This window comes from Geosmithia morbida (assembly GCF_012550715.1).
Source record: "Geosmithia morbida isolate 1262 chromosome Unknown scaffold_5, whole genome shotgun sequence".
Classification (NCBI taxonomy): Eukaryota; Fungi; Ascomycota; class Sordariomycetes; order Hypocreales; family Bionectriaceae; genus Geosmithia; species Geosmithia morbida.
In genome coordinates, this window is record NW_023336192.1 from 992,741 (window position 1) to 1,012,093 (window position 19,353).

Below are 19,353 nucleotides of genomic sequence, written 5' to 3' on the forward strand. Positions count from 1 at the left end.
TGCGCTATGGAGTTCGGTGCTACATGTGGCATGAACTCCGGTGCGGGGTGATGTATTTCGGCATCCAATGCCCCGAATAGCTCGCGTAGGCAGTTGTGAGAAGTTCGGTGTAAAAGCTTGGGTGAGGCCGGTCTGTGTAGTTCCACGCCCGTATGCCAAGCCATTGTGCAGTTGAAAGAAGTCATCCTCTGGCGCCATTCAAGATGTCATCCTCAGGGGAGCAACATGTAAGACGGCCACTAATCTGCGTAAGATGGCCTCCCAATTTACACCATCTGACAGTCTCTCAAAGATCATAAACGCCCTTCAGTCCAACTGGGTATGGCCGAGGAACTGGGTCGACACATCGGCTCAGAACACAGCCGCCCGCATCGTCACCTTCACCCGAGAAATCACCCTCGATGCGTCGCCGGCAAGAGCCCTGCTGCACTTCTCAGCCGACACGCGATACAAGCTCCTGATCAATGGTGTTCGGGTCGCCGTAGGACCAGCTCGGAGCAGTCCTCTGATCTGGTACTATGACACTGTCGACATTGCGTCGCACCTCAAGCCGGGACGCAATCTGATGAGCTTCGTCGTCATTCGGTACTTCTCGGGTTCGCGGGGTGGGATGCCATTCGAGAGGACGACGTTTCCTGGTTTGACCGTGGTGGGGACCGTTGACACGGGCTCGCAGGTTATTTCACTTCATTCGAGCGAGGACGGCTGGCTGGCACAGCTTGACAACACCACCACATTCCCCATGGGGCTTGTTGACGATGCGTTCTTACATGTAAGATAACAGTTACTCTGTGCAAGACAGTTCCCGGTTTGACAATGCCAGATCAACGAGCACGTTTCTCTGTCGCAAAAGCAACAAGAAGCTGCGGAGCCGCCAAATGCATACAGCATCAAGACTTTGAACGGCGAGCTTCCACCCTGGCGTCTCCACCCGCGTGAGATCCCAATGCCGGAAGAGACGCCTGTTTCGGTATCCACTGTTCGTAAATCTCAGGGTCCTCTCACCTTGAAAGAATGGAGTGCGTTTCTCTCGGGAAATGGGAGCAGTTCGCTGCGTCTTGCATCCAACTCGATGCACACGATCGAGGTCCAAGCAGATGTCCACTCGACAGCCTTTCTACGGTGGTCCTTTAAGGCTACGCAGGATAGCCGCATCAGCTTCAAGATAACATACTCGGAAGGCTATGAGGCGAACCCCCGGTCATACCCGTTTTTCCGCACCAAGAATGATCGCCTGGATGCCGATACTGGTCACCTCATCGGACCGTTTGATGAGGTCTCCCTGGAGCTCCCAGCGTCGCAGGCTGTGACTTACGAGCCTTTCTGGTTCCGAACATTCCGCATCATGAGATGGGAGTTTACGACTGGTTCGCAAGATGTCGAAATTCTGTCCTTTGACGCAGCTCAGACCAACTATCCGCTCGGCGTCAAAGCCAGCTGGCAGTCTGATCGGGACAAGTATACCGAGGATGTATGGGATGTGTCCATTCGGACTCTGAGAAACTGTATGTTTGACGGGTATTCCGACTGCCCATTTTATGAACAGCTCATGTGCGTATACGTATCCCCCTTCTTACCCGGAACTGCATCGTTCTGACAGTAGAGGTAGGTATTCGGGAGATTCTCGCTCTGTCTGTCTATTCCACTACCTGCTCTCGGGCGACGACCGGCTAGCCAGACAAGCCATCACCAACTTTGCCGCATCAGTCACGACTGAAGGCTTGACGCAATCGCGTTTTCCGTCCCACGTGCCACAGGTTATTGCCGGCTTCTCGCTCTACTGGGTTCTCCAGGTGTGCGATCACCACCTGTACTTTGGCGACAAAGCGTACTCCAGATCATTCTTACCGCGGATCGACGGCATCTTCGAGTTCTACGACTCTCACATCGATTCTCTGGGCCTCGTCAGCGGCTTGCCCGAGGACGTATGGCAGTACGTCGACTGGGTAACTGCATGGGGGGCGACAGATGAGCATCCGGACAAGGGGGTTCCCACGGCGGGTCGCAAGACAAACCGCCATACTTTTTTCAGCCTGCTATATGCGCATGCACTGCGTCGTGCAGCCGGTCTCGTGCGCGATGTAGGCCGGCCGGGTCATGCTGAAGAGTACGAAAACCGTGCCCAATCTGTCGTCCAGGCGGCCCGACGCCACTGCTTCGACGGTAGATTCTTCACCGACTCAACCACCGACCAAGGGGGCGCGTACTCCCAGCACTGCCAGGTCTTTGCGGTTCTCAGCAATGCCGCCCTGGTTGATGAGTATCCCCGGCTGATGAGGGAGTCGTTTCAAACCGATGGCTTCTCCAAGTGTTCATACGTCATGATGTTCTATGCACTCCGGGCGTTTTCCCTCGCTGGCGACGACGTCTATGAGGACGCGTGGCCGAGTACATGGGTGCCGTGGCGCAAGATGCTGGCGAATAACCTTTCCACATGGGAGGAGGATGACGTGCGGCAGCGGTCCGACTGTCACGCATGGGGTAGTGTACCCATCTACGAGTATTGCACTGAGCTTGCGGGCATCCGGATCCTAGCTCCCGGTGCGAAGAAGATCATGTTCAAGCCACGACTGGGCCTGTCGGAAGGGATCAAGGCCACTGTGATCCTGGGTAAAGGTAATGCTGCCACGGTCTCGTGGGACGCGACCGCTGGAGGGGGACCCAAGAGAGTTGAGATGCGGTTAGAGAAGGCCGTCGAGGTGCTGAGTCAGTTACCCGGGGAGCACGTAGTGGAGCATGGAGTAGTGAGCTCTCTCAGTTTGATGACAAAGTAGAATGAGGATAGACAGATGACAGATCCCATGACATGAATTATTCAAACATTTGCAATGTTGCTCAGTTTCAGCCCCAAGATCAAGCGCACATTTAACTACCCTGCACAGCGGGCGGGTTAGTCATCAGGCACTGGCAGCGGCGGCACTAATAATACTGTGAGATGCATGTCAACAAGCCCCCACCCAACCGAGGCGCGTCGCCAACTTCGACAAGGTCGCATTCGTGGGCCGCCTTCTTTCACATTGCTTCCGCTGTTGTATTTCCTTCCACTCTTAGTTCCTGTCATTTACGACGGAACAACGAACGCCCTTCCCCTAGGACTTTTTACACGCACAAGATAATACCAGCAGTACATGTCTTCTCGACCGTCCGACGGCTCCCATCTCAACGACTCACGCTCCTGCACTCCACCAGCATCATAGCAATAGTACGGTATTGGTGGTAGCGCACGCGGACCACCCGACTGACTGCGGTCAATCATGGCTTCTCGCAGCGGTCGGCGTGGAGAGGCGGCTGAGCCCCAAGCTCTGCATCAGCTCGGTGTCCAGGGCCGGTAAGCTCGAGACGGCATGGGAGGCGATGGTGGTGGTGCTTGTTCGAGCCTCCACAATGTCAAATGTACTAACTGTGTCGCTCTTCTCAGGAAAACGGGCGTGTCCCTAGCTAAGACAGACAAAATTGACGACCAGGGATTCCAGCCGCTCGACAGCATCTTCTCGTCACCGCAACAGCAAGACGATGAAAGCGAAGACGAGGACGAGGACGAGGACGAGGAGGGGGATGAAGAGGGGGATGAGCATGATGACAACAACTCGGGCAGTGAGGAGATGGAGATTGCCTCCAGTGCGTTTGGCCACCTCCCCGCGAGTCTTCATCAGCATGGTCACCTTGCTGACGCGATTCTTTATTTGCAGGCGCTGGCCCCGGACCACAGACAGTTCTCCGAGGCCAACGTAACTTCCAGTACCTCCCCCGAAGTCGCTCCCCGGTAAAGACGAGCCTTCAGTCACCGGCGCGCCATAGCCCTTTATTAGACCGCATATCACCAACACGCGAAGATCGAGTCTCGCGCAAGCTTGACTTTAATGGCAGGATGTCCGGACGAGGTGTATCGAACGGAACAAATGGTGTGACGCCGGTTGGGGAAGAACCCGACGAGCCAGAGTCAGAGCCAGTGGGGGAGGAGGAGGAGCCACAGCCGGTGCCCTACGATGACGATGACGAACCTCCAATGCCTACAGACGACCAAAACGACTACCCAGCGTTCGACGACCCCCCACCCCCAATGGATGACAATGTCGACTACGGACCCCAAATAATTGGCGCGCCCGAATACGACGATGACTACGTTGCAGAACAAGAGGAGGTACCGCCATCACCCGAGCCAGTCAAGCGAAGTCAACCACTCCAGAAAGGCAAGCAGCCGGTGCCAACAGCAGCAAATGATGCAGCGGTATCTAGGAAACGACCGCCCCCCAGGGAACCATCCGTCGCGCCAGAACCGACGCCCCAGGCCAAGCGCCAACGAGCATCTAAGGAGCCGCAGCCGCGGGAGACATCACGAGCGCCATCACAAGCGCCATCACACGCACCACTACGAGCGGGGTCACATGCGCCATCCCGGGGAGCATCACATGCGCCCTCGCTCCCCATACCCAGCTCGGCCAAGAAACTATCTGTGCAGGCACCGGAACCGCCCAAGCGCAGAGGCAGGGGCCGTCCACCGGGCCGCAAACCAAAGCCACCGGTCCGCCGACCGGAAGAAGAGGAAGACGATGACGAAGGGGCAGGCGAAGCGTCATTCATGGCTCTGCAAAAAGGGCCACCTATGCCGAAGCGTCGCGGGCTAGTATCCATGCGACGCGGGCAGGACACGATACTCCAGACGCGCTCGGGTCGGAACTCATACCGCCCGCTGAACTGGTGGGCAGGTGAGCAGGTGATCACGGAGGACGAGGAACGGCGCGACATGTTCACCAGCGACCGCGGATTCGTTCTGGGATCGATGAAGGAGATTGTCCGCATAACCGATGAGGACGAGAAGGAGGAGGAGCAGAGGCGTCGTGCGAAGCGTCGCGGACGGGGCCGACCGCCCAAGGCCAAGAAGACCGGCGGCAGCAGCAGGCGAACAGCGGAGTCAGAGTCAGACGACGATGGCAAGCAGGCCGAGGAGCCGCCCGAGGAGTGGGAGACGAACGAGGGCACGGTGATGGGCGAGGTCATCGCCTGGGAACCAGAGTACGAGACCCATCCGCCCGGCGACGACGACCACGTCCATATCAGCGAGGAGCAGATTGCTATGTCGGCCAGCGCGGCGCAGACGCGCGAGATCCGCGACGCGACATTCCGCTTCGCCAAGACGCTCACCATGCCGTTCATGGGTGCAGGTGTTGTCGACCTGCCCCCCGGATCAGAGAAGAGGCCCAAGAACTCGAGGAAGATGCACATGGTGTTCTTCGTGCATTACGGGAAAGTCGCCGTCACCGTGAATGAGGGGCAGTTTCGTATATCTGCTGGGGGGCAGTGGTTTGTCCCAAGAGGTGAGTTTTTTTTTTTTCCTTTTCTTATATTTCACCTTTTCCCTTGTAACTTATCCTCTTTTTCTATCATTGTTGCTTTCGTTGTTTTTCTGATACACACACGTGGAGAAAGAGAGATAGTAGAAAGAGAGATAGTAGAGAGAAGTCAACAAAGTGTTAACAGGAATTAGGCAACTACTACAGCATAACAAACGACTATCAGACACCAGCGCGCATCTTCTTCGCCCAGGCATGTGAAGTTCTCGCCGAGCAATATGACACAACGCAGCAGTCTATGATGTTGCCGACGGAATCATGATTTATTTTGGGAGGGGGCTGTTCCCCTCTGTTATTTCCGATCAATTGTGTTTCGCACAAAAATAAAAGGCAAAATATCCTGGACTTGTACATAATTTTTTCTTTCTTCTTATATTCTATCTCGGGTGGGGGTTTTGTAGGCGCATGCTTGTTTTTGTTGATACCATTCCTTCCGTCTCGACGAGGACAGAAAAAAGAAACTTGTTTGTGTGCTTTTTAGGCGCAAAGGAGAAGGCTAGAGGTGAACATTTGAGTTATTTTATGGAAATGAACAGGTATCACTGCTGCCCGGCGATGATACAATGATAAGAGCGGGTGTACAGGTAGGTAATAATATACAGAGTGCTCCAAGGGGGGGGAGTCAAAATTCCTTGCTCAATATAGCCTTGAGCTCACCCATCTTCTTCTCCAGAGCAATAATTTTCTGCTGGCTATCATCCATCTTCTCGAGCAGATATCTCGCCCTGTTGGCTATCTCATTCGTCTGCCTGGGCAGCCCGCCGAGCAGCGCGAGCTCTGACTCCAGTCCTTCAATTTCCTTATTCTTCGCGGACATATCCTCCTTCAGAACGGCGAGGTCCATCCTTGCCGAGAGGACTGGGTCATCGAGAAGGACGGAGAAGGCAGCCTGGTTGAGCGGTTTGCCGGCCGTTATGGACTGTGGACGGCCGCGGTGTAGCTTGATCATGATGAGGTCTGCTCCCGCCAGGCCTTCCAGTGCGGCCTCGCCGTCCTTGGCGGAGGGGGTTGTCGACGAGGCGAACGGTGCGGAGAGGACGACCTGGTTGTACCGGAGGGTGGGCTCGCGGGCTAGCTCCCTAACCAGGTGCCATGCCTGCTGGGTGGACCAGGAGCGCGACGAGGGGTCGGTGAAGCTGCCGACCGACTTGCCCAGAAGGAACATCTTGACGATGTCGGTGGCGTTCTCGCTGACAATCTCGTCGACGGCTTGCTTGGGCGTCTGGCCAGACTTGATGCGGCGGCTGAGGAACTCGAGGTCCGTCAAGCGGCCTCCCATGGTACGAATGCTCTCATCCAGTCCCGTCAAGTCGAGCTCTTTGTGGACAAGGGGCTTGCCAGCAGCCTCGGCGGCATCCTGCTCGCTCTCCTTCTCCTCCTCGGTGCGTGTGTCCTCGCGAACGCGGCTGAGGACAAAGTTGCGTGCCACGTCGAGATCCAGATCGCCCAGGGAGAGCGTGCGGAGGACCCTGTCTGGGAGTGCCTTGGCCAGTGGCTTGGTGTAGCTCGTGTCGCTGGTCAGGAAGATGACGTGGGCGATGTTGTTTTGGACCACGGTGGCGGCCCACTCGGCGAGCTTGTCGTATGCCAAGCCCTTGTCCTCGGCCTTGTGCATGAAATTGTCAATGACAATGACTGGGCGGCGCTCCGGGTGCGACTCTAGGTACGCGTCGTCAGTCAGGTCGGCGTCCTTGTCTCTCTTGGTGCGGGCCGATAGAGCCACCTCCTTAAGAGCCGAGGAGGTGGTATAGAAGATCTTGTTGAACTGCGACTCGAGCGTTTCCGAAAAGCCCGCTTTCACGCCGGTTGTGCCTTGGATGGCTAGGTCCACCATGCTGCTGATGTTGTTAGCCCAGGAGAAGACGGGCCGGTAGCCGACCGCAGCGGCGAGCCGGCGTATAACACCAGCCTCGCCCCGGGCCTCAGATATGGGGCGGCAGTCAATCTCGAGAACATTCTTGCGCCCATCCAGGGTCTGCTTCAAGACCATGTCCTTCTTTCCGGAACCCTTGGGGCCCGTCACGACGATGAAGGTGTCGGAGCTGCCATCCAGCCAGCTGCGCAGTTGTTCAATCAGGTCGCGACGATGATTCCACACGGCACTCAGGTCATCGTGCTGCGTGCCGTGGCTCCCTGGGATGAGACTGTCCTTCTGAGACTTGAACCACTTGTACAGGCGCGACTCGCTGATGCTCCACGAGTGCTGGATATGCATCTTGATGAAAAACTGGCGGATAGGGTCGAAGATTATGACCGAGACACCGGCGAGTAGAGCGGCGACTATGGGAATTACGATGCGTGGGTGCGTCGTGACCCAGTTCCAGATGTTGTGCGGACGGATGCGCGCCCTATGCGAGAAGCGCAACCTCGTGCCGTGGGCTCCGCCGCCCATCGCAGCGCCGACGATGATTCCGTGCATACAGTTGCGAGCCATGATAGCGTCGCGGATGTTGACGAAGGCCACGGTGGCGTAGCGCGGCAAGGCTTTGTCATCTTGCGCCTGGGGGGCGATGTCGGAGATCTTACCGTACTTACGGAGCAAACTGTAGATCGTCTCCTCAGACAGTTCCTGGGGCGTGCTGTCCGGGGTAGCCGCTGTGAACTCAACCTTGATCAAGTTGGATGGGTATCTCCGGAGGTCCTCGAGCCACGGTGTTCCACAGACAAGACGAGCTTTGATTCCCCGTAAGGGGTTGAACCAGGGGTGCAGAGGCGCATCATTCAAGTTGCGAATCAGGGTTTCTGAATAATGATGTCAGCATTAACAAGCCATTACTTTTTCTTCTCGTAGTGTAAAATACTGCGCACCTTCGATAGTAAGCGGGTCAACTGAGGCATCATGTCGAAACTTGACAAAAGCACCTCCGTCCTTTAAACGTGGGTGGATCTCGGTGACAGTGGAGAGCAGGTCTGGAGGAATAGCTGCTTTCACAAGTCGTATTGGATCCATGATTCCCAGCGACGACGTCTTGAAAAGTTTCAGCAGAGTCACCAGGTCCTTGTCCGACGAATACACGCGGCCTAGTACGTTACTGAGGCTGACAGGGAAGAGGTCTACCAAGATCGCGAGTGTCAGCTTGAGATAAACATGGAGGGCCAGGGAGGGTCTGACTTACTGTCAAAGAAGAGAACGGACTCGTTTGTGCCAACCTTGATGTGACCTTCACTCCGCGCGTCCCTCTTCCCATCTGTGTCAGCTTCATCATCAGGATCTACTCCTGGGCTAGTCGCTGCGGTTGTTGTGCTTGCCCAAGTTCGCGCCACGTGCCGAGAAGGATAGATCATCGATGACGGCCTGACATTGAAGTTGAGGCGGGGCCGCATGAGCATAGTCATGATGCTACTAGGCCTGACGGCCTGGTGCACCACCACTCTCGCAGGGCGAATCATGATTCCGACAAAGCTTCTCAAATAAGCATGGCCTCTGCGCAAGTGAGAGTATTGAAGTGGGAGAAAAGGTCAAGCCAACTCGTACAGCTTGACACGCAAGAGAGCTCATGAATAAACGGGGCCAATGAAGTCATGGTTCTCAGCAGCACATCAGCTTCCCACTTCAACCGTTGCCGAATCGGGTAAAGACACTCTTTGCTCTTCCAAGCACTCGTACGAGTATTACAGCCTAAGAGTGGGGGTTGTTGATTCATCGGTTCCGGCGATTAAGTTAATCCGAGAAATGATTCAGCTACCCCCCCCCCCCTCCTTCCCCCAAAGAACGCAGTAGGGGCAGCTTTTTGGTGCTGTGAGTTGCTGATGCTCATTAATACGTCGTGCTTGATGGACCCATAATAAATTCGGTCGGCATTAACAACTTCACATCACCAAGAAGCCATCCGTCACGCCAGCGGTCTTGATCCCCGATTGGACAGACCTTGCATCAGCTTGCATGCCCATCAGCGCACTCTTAAGAAAGGGCATCAGTCACGAGACGTCACCGAGGGGCTCCAGCTGAGCTTCCCCGCGTCGCCAGCTGCTGCACATCATCCGATTAATATCCTTTCAGATCTTGGTTCCTCCTTGACGGATATATACCTTGCCGAGCTGCCACAACGCTTCACAGCATTAGCCCTAACTCTCAACAACGAAACACATATACGTACATACATAAAACACATACATCATGGGTTGGCTCTGGGCCTCCTCTCCGTCGCCCCCGAAGCCGGCGCCGCCGGCTCAGGAAGACGCCGCCGCCACCACGACCAACAACAAGCCATCCTCCTCCTCGACAGCTGCCCCCAACAACGTGGACCCCGAAGTGCAGAAATTCCTCGACTTCCTCGACAACTCCTCCGCGCCCCAATCCTCTAAGAAGCCCTCCCCACCGACGACCAAAGAAGATGGCTCCCTGTCATGGATATCCTCCATGCTCAAGTCCTCCACCCCGGAAGACCCGAGCATAGTACACGTGCCCCCGCGCGACGCCGTCTCCGAGTCCCTCCTCCCCACAGACATGTCATGCCGCCAGGCCTTCGACCTGGCATGGGGCTGCAACTCGGTGGGCGGCCAGTGGAACGCCGTCTACCGCTACGGCGAGATGCGCTCGTGCTCCGACCAGTGGGACGACTTCTGGTTCTGCATGCGCACCAAGTCGTTCACGGGCCCCGCAAAGGCCGAGGCCATCAAGGAGCACTACCGTGATAGGGAGCACTCACGGTACTACGCCCCCGGCCGTAGGAGCAGCGAGGATGTCTGGAAGCCCCGCGAGGAAAAGGTTGCTCCCGGCACGGCCTTCAGCCACAAGATTGAGCTGCCATCCTCGTCGACCGGCGGCGTCAATGATGACGAGTGGAGGAAGCAGGAGAATGAGCGCAGGAGGCAGGTCAGGGAGAAGCTGGGCGTGGAGGAACCTACACCGTCGCCCTCGTCGAGTTAGATGCACGTATTCCTTTTGTATCCTACCTCAATCTGTATACTACTAATCGAATAATTTCAACACCACAGTCGTTCTAATTGGTAGTATGAGGTCTCTATAATATGGTAGCCATCTCTCCCTGCTGCGCTCTGCCAGCTTTACTTTACATAAACAAACCGTTGTTGTCAGCAACGCCCACTCATATTCAAATCGTAAATCCATGGACCAAACCAATCGTTATAGGGCTTCATGTTTGACGGCCTTCGTACGAGAAGTAATTTTTTTTGATAATACAGGTTGCCGGTTTGGCCGCACTTCAAAGGGATTGGAGTCTTCAACAGCAAAGCAGTCAATCCCTACCGTAAGATGAGAAAAAGAAAAAGGAAAGGTAGAGAGGTACAAAAGGGGGAATGTTACTTTCTATCGCATAGCCATTCTAGGCGTAGCTCCCAATAAATGACTAGGCAGCCAGAGGATGCTGCCACACTCACATCTGTAGATAACCTAACAATAGTGCTTGCTTCTTGTAAAGGGTTATTTAAAGGAAAGGAAATCTATCTATGACACATACATATCGACCCAGGACGAATTAGTAGGCAGAGACCACTGTTTTCACGTCTACGGATCATCGCGTTCTGTCGCCAGCAGGAAGCACATAGCCTGGAGTCTAGGTTAATCTGCAAAGAACCATGTAATGAGGTGGTCGTTATATTATAGTAATCTGTACATCGTGACATAGAAACTGATTTTTTCCCTTTGATGGTAAGTCGTCTCAGCTCACCATGAGCTAGATGGCTAGCAGAGCAATCTAGAATATTGAAAGCATCTTGGCGTCTTTGAAGTGATGCACGTTGTGAGAAGCAGACGTATTTGTTAGATCATAAATATCTTGATTTCTTAAGTCATTAACAGTACAGTAGAACCACCGTGCTTTTTTCCCTTTAAACCGTAAATGCACACGCAAACAGAAAAAAAAGAAAAAGCAATATCGACAAAGGAAAGGCAACAAGAATTGAGAAAAGAAAATCTAACGTTCTTCAACCCAGTCTGACAAGAGCTCGAAAAAGACTGGTCAAGAAATCAGGAGCGAAGGGGGCAAGTCATTTAGTCGACCTCCTCAACGGTGGGGCCATCGTCGCCACCAGCGCCGGTAGCGCCACCGGGAGCGGCACCGCCGGGAGCGGCGCCGGGAGCACCCTCACCACCAGCTCCGTAGAACTTCATCATGATGGGGTTGGCAACACCCTCGAGCTCCTTCTGCTTGCTCTCGTACTCGTCCTTGGTAGCCTGCTGGTTGTCGTCGAGCCACTCAACGACTTTGTCGACCTCAGTCTTGAGGGTCTCCTTGTCAGAGGCATCAATCTTCTCGTCGACCTTGGGGTCGGACATGGTGTTGCGGAGAGAGTAGGCGTAGGATTCAAGACCGTTCTTGGCGCCAACACGGGCAGCCTCGGCCTCGTCCTCATCCTTGTACTTCTCGGCCTCGGACAGCATGCGCTCAATGTCCTCCTTAGAGAGACGTCCCTTGTCGTTGGTGATGGTGATGTTGTTGGACTTTCCAGTGCCCTTCTCCATGGCGGAGACGTTGATGATACCGTTGGCATCGACGTCGAAGGTGACCTCGATCTGAGGAACACCACGGGGAGCGGGGGGGATACCAGTGAGCTCGAACTTTCCAAGGAGGTTGTTGTCCTTGGTGCGCTGGCGCTCACCCTCGTAGACCTGGATCAGGACACCAGGCTGGTTGTCGGAGAAGGTGGAGAAGACCTCGGACTTCTTAGTGGGGATGGTGGTGTTGCGGGGAATAAGCTTGGTCATCATGCCACCGGCGGTCTCGATACCAATGGAGAGAGGGGCAACATCGAGAAGAAGGATCTCGTTGGTGGACTTGGAAGAAGTGTCACCAGACAGGATGGCGGCCTGGACGGCAGCACCGTAGGCAACAGCCTCGTCGGGGTTGATGGACTTGTTGGGCTCCTTGCCGTTGAAGTAGTCGGTGATCATCTTCTGGATGCGGGGGATACGGGTGGAACCACCGACAAGAACGATCTCGTGGACCTGGCTCTTGTCGATCTTGGCATCAGCCAGGACACGGTCGACCGGGTTGGTGGTCGAGCGGAAGAGGTCCTGGCACAGCTCCTCGAAGCGAGCACGGGTGATGGAGGTGTAGAAGTCGATACCCTCGAAGAGGGAGTCGATCTCGATCGAGGTCTGAGCCGACGACGAGAGGGTACGCTTGGCACGCTCGCAAGCGGTGCGGAGACGGCGCATGGCACGGGCGTTGGTAGACAGGTCCTGTAGGAAACGGTTAGCATAACGATCGGGAAGGAGTGGGTATCGGATGAGATAGAGGTCTAAATACCTTCTTGTTCTTCCTCTTGAATTCGGTCACGAAGTGGTTGACAAGGCGGTTGTCGAAGTCCTCACCACCCAGGTGAGTGTCACCAGCGGTGGACTTGACCTCGAAGATACCCTCCTCGATGGTCAGGAGGGAAACATCGAAAGTACCACCACCAAGGTCGAAGATGAGGACGTTGCGCTCGCCCTCCATCTTCTTGTCAAGACCGTAGGCAATGGCAGCAGCAGTAGGCTCGTTGATGATACGGAGGACGTTGAGACCGGCAATGAGACCGGCGTCCTTGGTGGCCTGACGCTGAGAGTCGTTGAAGTAGGCGGGGACGGTGACAACGGCGTTCTGGACGGTGCCGCCGAGGTAGGCCTCAGCTGTCTCGCGCATCTTGGTGAGGACCATGGAGGAGATCTCCTCAGGCGTGAACTGCTTGGTCTCGCCCTTGAACTCAACCTGGATGATGGGCTTTCCGCCCTTGTCGACAATGGCGAAGGGGAAGTGCTTCATGTCGGCCTGGACCTCGGGGTCGCTGAACTTGCGGCCGATGAGACGCTTGGCGTCGAAGACGGTGTTGGAGGGGTTCATGGCCACCTGGTTCTTGGCGGCATCACCGATGAGACGCTCGGTGTCGGTGAAGGCAACGAAGGAAGGGGTTGTGCGGTTGCCCTGGTCGTTGGCAATGATATCGCAGCGGTCCTCACGGAAGATACCCACGCAAGAGTACGTGGTACCCAAGTCGATACCGACGGCGGGAGCCATTGTGAATGTGTGTGTGTGTGGAGGTGTTTTTGGGGAAGATGTACGTGTGTGTCTATTGGCAGGGTATGACAGTTATAAGAAGCAAAGCCCTCAAACTTTGCAGTTGTAGAGAGTAGAAAAGGGTATCAAGTAGAAGAAAGGAAATGTGTGTGATGTGAGAGAAGAAGTCGTTGTGGTGGACAGGGCAGCTGGCCGGCAACCTAATAAAGGCGGGTGCAGATATTCGATGTGATTCCGCCCACTTCCAAAGGAGGGCACACCTGAAAATTGCAGGGGTTTCGAGAAGGCTCTAGGTACGCTGCCGATGGCCCTACAGCCGCCTAGAAGATACCTGAAAATCCACCGTGCTACTCCCCCACAGTCGCCTAGGCCTCAGATTCTACTTGATATATTCTATTGTTTTCTTTCTCGCCCCGTTATTACTCCCATACTCCCATACTCCCGTATGGTATGATTACCGATTTCCTTCCATGGCAACAGTGAGGCCTTCTACACCCGACGATTGCATCTCTTAGCGTGATGTCATGCCAGTCGCCGAAAAAACCAGAGTCACCGCGGGGCACTATCAGTGTCAATATACCTCATCATCCAAGTATGAATGTACGTAAATCAATGTATCTTCTACCTGCCCCACCACCAAGCCTGCCTACGACAAGCGAACAAGTGGGCTGAAGGTGGATGCCCCCTCTTTTTTTCGAATTCTGAGGACTGTCTTTCTCGGTGCTCTTTGGGCTTCTACGGCTACGGTGTAATGCTACTCGTAATCATAGAAGGTATTCGTAATTATTCGGTCAGGTTCGTATGATTGATATTCCAGTCTTCCAGGCACGGGAAGGTACGAGCATTGGAAGCGGGCAGTGTGTGTGTACGGCTATCTGCAACCGTGCACAGCCGTTTGATATCTGTAGACAGTTGAGCACTTCTCCATCAGCCGCCGACTGACACCAGTTTGCTTTTCTAGCACTTTTCCCTTCCATGTCGGTGAGATTCGCCTCCCAGGCAACGGGATGGTTTCTATGGCCATTGGTTGGTTCCACACAAATCTCTATCTCGTCTCTTTCCTTTTCTTTTGAAGGAGCAATCCACTTTTGAATATCCTCATCAAGCTCCCCCGCCGCCACATGTGACCGAGCAAATTATAGTGAGCTCACTTGCCTTCGGTCTGCCTCGTACATTCCTCTGTACTACTGGTCCTAGCGAACAATTCTGATTGCATGTGGGAGAGAAAACCCGAATCCTGAGGTAGCGCCGTCTATACGCCAACTCTAGCATGAGGGGGTTTGAGTGTTGTCGTCATCCGTGACACAATTCAAGAGCCACCGCAGCAATCTTTATCTTTTCCTTGGTCAAAAGGACCGTGCGAGTAAATCCGCCACAATGTACCGACTGATTGACGATTTGATTCGATTTCAATAAGCACTTCACCGCGGGGTGTCTGCAAATCTGCACGATTGAAATGTGACAGGATACACTCATGGAACGTCATCGCCCATCGCCATAGAGTTTCCTCCATCGACCGGCCAGAAGTCTGGGCAGAACAGAGTTCAAGGTTGGACCGGAATGGGGGGGACGGGCCCAGAGCTTGATTTTTATTTTGTACTCTTTCTGTTTCCTACATTCGTGATGCAACAGATGCCATGGGGGTTTCTTCCCCATCATTGTAGATTGTTTGATTGATACTCGTACGACTTGGCTGGCCCCCGCCCCCCCCCAACGTCTACGGCTCCTGTCTTGAAACGACGTAGTCCAGGAGCTTCTCCTCCTGGACGAGAAGCATGTGCTTATCCGCCATGCGGGAGCCCGTGACGGCCGTTCCACTCATCCAGCTGCTCCAGATTTTCTGCACGACGTTATTTCTGTCCAACACCCTCGCGGCCTCCTGGTGCCCGATCTTGTCCTCGTCACCCGCCACCAGCGTGACGAGCAGCGTATCTGCCGCGGGGAACCGGTCCACGACGTGCCAAAGGCAGCCAAACACCTGGTCGCTCTCCTGGTCCGGATATCCTAGCTCGCGGAATGCGCAGGCGACGTGGCGCACGCGGAACGTGTCCTCGCGCCGCAGAAAGTACACCATGGTCGAATTGATGCCATACGAGTCGTAGGGCTCCAGCTCGCCTGTGAGCAGCAGCGTGTCCAGCTGGAAGTTGAAATATACCCGCGGCGGTCGCGACGTTGGGGTGTCGGAGAGTAGCTTGGACACGCGCCACGCGAAGGTAAGCTCGTAGTGTCGTCGGCCCACGGCCCGCGATTCACGGTTGACGTGCAGCAGGGAGGGGACCGCGTTGCCCCCAGTCGTCCGGCCGTCTAGCTCCCTCCGTCGAGACGCCAGACTCTCCCCCGCATTCGGGTCGTCGTCTTCCCCCCTGTGCAGGCAGCATGCTACCACCACGCGCGGCTGCACCAGGTACTCCCATACCTTTAGGCGTAGCTCCGGCGGCAGACGACAGAACTGCGGGAATTCTGCTGCGTCGTCCGGGGAGGAAGGAGATGTTGATGTGTTCATCCCATCATCAAAAGTCCGGAATTCTAGCCAGAATTTAGGGTTGTCGCTTTGCGGCTCCTCTTCATAGTACTGCTGCTGAATCTGCTCATCCTCGTCCTCCGCGCGACCGGTATTGGCCTCGTCGGTCCTGGCGGCGTGGTCTGCTTCAGCCATTTCAGGGACAGAAAGAACTCACCACGGGGCGGTGGTTCGGAGCCTACCCATGTCTTGGGCCTTTGGAGACTTTGAATTGTTCTCTTGCCTTTCTTTTCCCTGGTTTCAATGCTGGGGTGAGATGTTGTCTGGGTGATAAAGAGTCGCCTGGTTTCCAGCCACGACGGGCGCTTGTGCTTTCGCCCGGCTCTCTCCACTTGGCCAGGAACCAAATAGCCTCACCAAGAAGCCTCATATCGTCTCAACATCCACCAGGGCACAAAAAAAATATTTAAAGGTATTGACAAAAGGAGCGAGAATATAGAGATCGCTGGTTATGCACATGGTAACAAAACGAAATGGTTTCTCCGCTCTGGGCATTCACAACACCCAGAGCCAATATTGGCTCCTAATTCCAGAGTTAATGCACCACCAACTGATTATTCACTGAGCCCAACAAACGACAACAGTAGCAAAATAAGAAAAGTCTTACCAATCTCAGATCAGACTCTTCATCCTCAAGATCATCGCCAGTTAGGCCTCGAGTTATCCAGGCTCTCCAGACGCACATCCTTCTCAACATCCGCCACTCGGCCGCTCATGACCAAGGTATGCAGGTACGGCCTCTGGGTGAAATTATGGCCCTCGTCCTCTTCGGGACCAACGTCTTTGTCAAATCCGACGTTGCCCAGGAGAAAGATTGCCAGCCAGGCCATGAAGACCACAGGTATTATGGCAATAACGGCCCAAACAATGTCCATCTACACGGAAGTCAGAACCGTTTTTCACCTTTACAAAGGCGAGAGAGGGAGACGAGAAAACCAACCTTGGCTTTATGTGTCGTCTCGTCCTGCACCTGGGCAGGCTCATGAGAGGTTCCAGTGAAAGTCTAAGCCAGATTTATATTGGCATTGAGGTCAGGAATGTTATTGAAGACGGTGGACATGATGACCAGGCCGATAGTACCGCCGAGGGGTACAGCGAGGGCCAAGAGCCCAATGACGGTGCCCTGTGATGGCGGAACTGCGCGACTCCATGAAGAGCGACAGGCATGAGACCGAGACCGAGACCAAAGCAGACGATTATCAGCATTCCAAAGATAAGGGGCTGGTCGTTCTTGTACAGGGGTAGGCGAGGGTCGCGAGCCGGGCGACCTGGAACATGAGAGTGCAAAGGATGGATGGAAAGGTCATGCGGTGGAAGAAGCTGCGCATGATGCGATTTAGGTAGACGCCAGCTATCCAGCAGAGTCAGCGATATAAGATCAAAGAATATAGAATAGAAGAAAGTGGGCAAGGGGGGGTTATAAAAAGAATGTGTGAAGAATACTTACCAGCAAGACCAGGAATCAAGTAGTGGAGCTGCGTGCCAGGCTCCCCAGAGTCGTAATCTAGGACTGCCATGAAGTAAACATTGCAGTAGTAGAGGACCTAATGATATCACAAGTTGGCAACCGTTGTCCCTTTTAGTTTCCAGTATGTGCCCAGCCATGCATACCGCAAACATTGCAATCCCCGATGCAAACTCGCAGAACTATAGTAGAAGAATATCCCTGTTACAAAGGATAGACCAGGGGATCATGGACTTCTGGTAGGTTAAGACGAGAGAGAGCGGATTCCCGGGGACTAGCATGTATCTTTCAGGCGAAGAAGGTCACGGCAAAGACGACACCCAGAACCAGCGAGACGATGACAGCGGCCGAGTCCCAACGGTAAGTGGCTCCACCCCATGTGAGGGCCAGGGTGATGAGGCCGAAGCCGACAATGAAGAGGAACTGGCCGCCGTAGTCGACAATATTGAGGTGGGCGACAAACTTTGTGTGGCGGCCCGTCTCCTCGGTCTCGTTGAGTTTGGGGATGGGTTGGGCACCGAGGAGTTCGTTGCGGAGGAAAAAGAATATGACGATGAGGCTGACGACACATATTGGGAGGTTGATGGCAAAGAACCATCTCCAGAACGCCTTGGTGAGGTTACCTGAATTTATCGTTAGTATGATTAAATAATACAGGATAAGAAGAGAGAGAGAGAGAGAGAGTATACCTCAAATAACAGGGCCGATACCGTGAGAGATGCCGCTGACGAATGAGAAGATGGACAAGTTCTTGGAGTTCTCCTTGAGGGATACGCGATTCTCAGTGATGGTCCGGATAAGGACATTGAGTCCAGCATTCAGCTGAGCTGGGAGGATTCATCAAAGCTGGTTTCAATCTATGGAAGTGCGGAGGATATACTAATTGATATCAGTCAGTTGATCTATTGTCTCTCTCATGATAGCTAATATCCTTGATGTGGGTTTTCTCACATAGTTGTATCCAGCGCCTAAAGGGCAAAAGGGAACATCAGCCCCAGTATGACTCTCCATCGGTACTTGGTCATCTCTTTCGAAGCCGCCTTTGCTGTCTGGTATTCTTCACAGAAATCTGAGGAGGGTCCGTCCATGTGGTGCACGCCGATGCACGAGGGGATTCGACGGCGGGGAGAGTCGAGGAGGCATCGGCTGTAGATATTACAGGGCTGTGTTTCCTGCAGTAGGATCGGCAGCTGCAGCAGGCGTGGAAGAAGATGCTTGTTTGGACTTTCTGATCAGGGATTCGAAGGCGTAGATTAACATTTTGTCGAGTTGCTGCTGTTGACTCTACGGCGACTGAAATATGGGGCTGTTGGAGTCGGGCTTGATGAGGATGCTGTAGTTGTGTAAGTGTGCCAGTTGAATAATGGTGAAGCTCATGTACTCGCCTTGGAAGAGGGAAACAAGACATGTCTAAACACAAGTAAAGAATCTTCAATGTAGCCCTAGTATTCAATTCATGTCATACGGCTCGAATGGGGCAACTCCAAGGGGACAGACCTCAAATGGACTACGCAGATTGGGAATGCTGAGGGCGCCATGCAATTCAACGTGCCGCTATCCGAACGGTATTCGGCAAACATGAGCTCCCGTAAGTCGTTGTAATTTAGCTTATAGCAGAAGTCCTATCCAAACTGTCATACGGAGCATTGTTTGTGTAGATACTGGTTCCAATGTTGAACACATCCGAAATAAGACGAGGTGGATCTCGAACCAATAGCCGAAAATGGTTTAGCGTCATGTATCTGCATGGCTCAGCCGTGGAACTGCATTGATTGCCTTAGAATACCTCGAATAGATGGATGTCGCTTGTAGGGAAATCCATTCGACTGGGAGAGAGGCTGCGTCCGAAGTGAGAAACCTTGCAGCCGCTCATCAGAGGGCTTCTGACGACAATATAGAGTGCATATAAGTCTAATCCCTACAATGAGTCCTTTGCACGGAACCGCGTTGCCGTGCCTATTCTGTCTGCGCCTACTCTAGATGATGTGACTGGAGCGCAGTCGCGCGCCACTTGCGGCTCCAGCCTTTTGAGGGCTCGCGCGGTCAACTCCGGACCGG

General features: G+C 54.3%; 9 protein-coding genes across 9 annotated transcripts; 3 read left to right on the top strand and 6 right to left on the bottom strand.

Annotated features, from left to right (window-relative positions):
* Positions 1-203: 203 nt before the first annotated feature.
* On the top strand, positions 204-2,774 carry GMORB2_6301 (Bacterial alpha-L-rhamnosidase; the record flags this gene model as incomplete). The annotated part of the gene is made up of 4 exons (XM_035468271.1): positions 204-227; positions 293-772; positions 824-1,551; positions 1,610-2,774. The coding sequence occupies 4 exons, from the start codon at positions 204-206 to the stop codon at positions 2,772-2,774; spliced, it is 2,397 nt and encodes a 798-aa protein (XP_035322252.1).
* A 480-nt stretch (positions 2,775-3,254) lies between these two features.
* On the top strand, positions 3,255-5,613 carry GMORB2_6302 (centromere protein C; the record flags this gene model as incomplete). Its single annotated transcript, XM_035468272.1, has 4 exons — positions 3,255-3,328; positions 3,419-3,618; positions 3,690-5,315; positions 5,486-5,613. The coding sequence occupies 4 exons, from the start codon at positions 3,255-3,257 to the stop codon at positions 5,611-5,613; spliced, it is 2,028 nt and encodes a 675-aa protein (XP_035322253.1).
* Positions 5,614-5,973: 360 nt separating this feature from the next.
* Positions 5,974-8,681, bottom strand: GMORB2_6303 (RNA12 protein; the record flags this gene model as incomplete). The annotated part of the gene is made up of 3 exons (XM_035468273.1): positions 5,974-8,093; positions 8,160-8,405; positions 8,468-8,681. The coding sequence occupies 3 exons, from the start codon at positions 8,679-8,681 to the stop codon at positions 5,974-5,976; spliced, it is 2,580 nt and encodes an 859-aa protein (XP_035322254.1).
* A 787-nt stretch (positions 8,682-9,468) lies between these two features.
* Positions 9,469-10,221, top strand: GMORB2_6304 (Protein of unknown function (DUF3128); the record flags this gene model as incomplete). Its single annotated transcript, XM_035468274.1, has 1 exon — positions 9,469-10,221. The coding sequence occupies one exon, from the start codon at positions 9,469-9,471 to the stop codon at positions 10,219-10,221; it is 753 nt and encodes a 250-aa protein (XP_035322255.1).
* A 1,083-nt stretch (positions 10,222-11,304) lies between these two features.
* Positions 11,305-13,309, bottom strand: GMORB2_6305 (heat shock 70kDa protein 1/2/6/8; the record flags this gene model as incomplete). The annotated part of the gene is made up of 2 exons (XM_035468275.1): positions 11,305-12,495; positions 12,563-13,309. The coding sequence occupies 2 exons, from the start codon at positions 13,307-13,309 to the stop codon at positions 11,305-11,307; spliced, it is 1,938 nt and encodes a 645-aa protein (XP_035322256.1).
* A 1,717-nt stretch (positions 13,310-15,026) lies between these two features.
* GMORB2_6306 (uncharacterized protein) lies at positions 15,027-15,965 on the bottom strand (the record flags this gene model as incomplete). The annotated part of the gene is made up of 1 exon (XM_035468276.1): positions 15,027-15,965. The coding sequence occupies one exon, from the start codon at positions 15,963-15,965 to the stop codon at positions 15,027-15,029; it is 939 nt and encodes a 312-aa protein (XP_035322257.1).
* Positions 15,966-16,468: 503 nt separating this feature from the next.
* On the bottom strand, positions 16,469-16,705 carry GMORB2_6307 (uncharacterized protein; the record flags this gene model as incomplete). Its single annotated transcript, XM_035468277.1, has 1 exon — positions 16,469-16,705. One exon carries the CDS (start codon positions 16,703-16,705, stop codon positions 16,469-16,471), a length of 237 nt encoding a protein of 78 aa, XP_035322258.1.
* A 128-nt stretch (positions 16,706-16,833) lies between these two features.
* Positions 16,834-17,347, bottom strand: GMORB2_6308 (Fungal trichothecene efflux pump (TRI12); the record flags this gene model as incomplete). The annotated part of the gene is made up of 3 exons (XM_035468278.1): positions 16,834-16,953; positions 16,992-17,098; positions 17,278-17,347. 3 exons carry the CDS (start codon positions 17,345-17,347, stop codon positions 16,834-16,836), a joined length of 297 nt encoding a protein of 98 aa, XP_035322259.1.
* A 236-nt stretch (positions 17,348-17,583) lies between these two features.
* GMORB2_6309 (Fungal trichothecene efflux pump (TRI12)) lies at positions 17,584-18,555 on the bottom strand (the record flags this gene model as incomplete). The annotated part of the gene is given in 4 exon segments (XM_035468279.1): positions 17,584-17,918; positions 18,006-18,117; positions 18,300-18,441; positions 18,455-18,555. The coding sequence occupies 4 exon segments, from the start codon at positions 18,553-18,555 to the stop codon at positions 17,584-17,586; spliced, it is 690 nt and encodes a 229-aa protein (XP_035322260.1).
* Between the last annotated feature and the right edge of the window lie 798 nt (positions 18,556-19,353).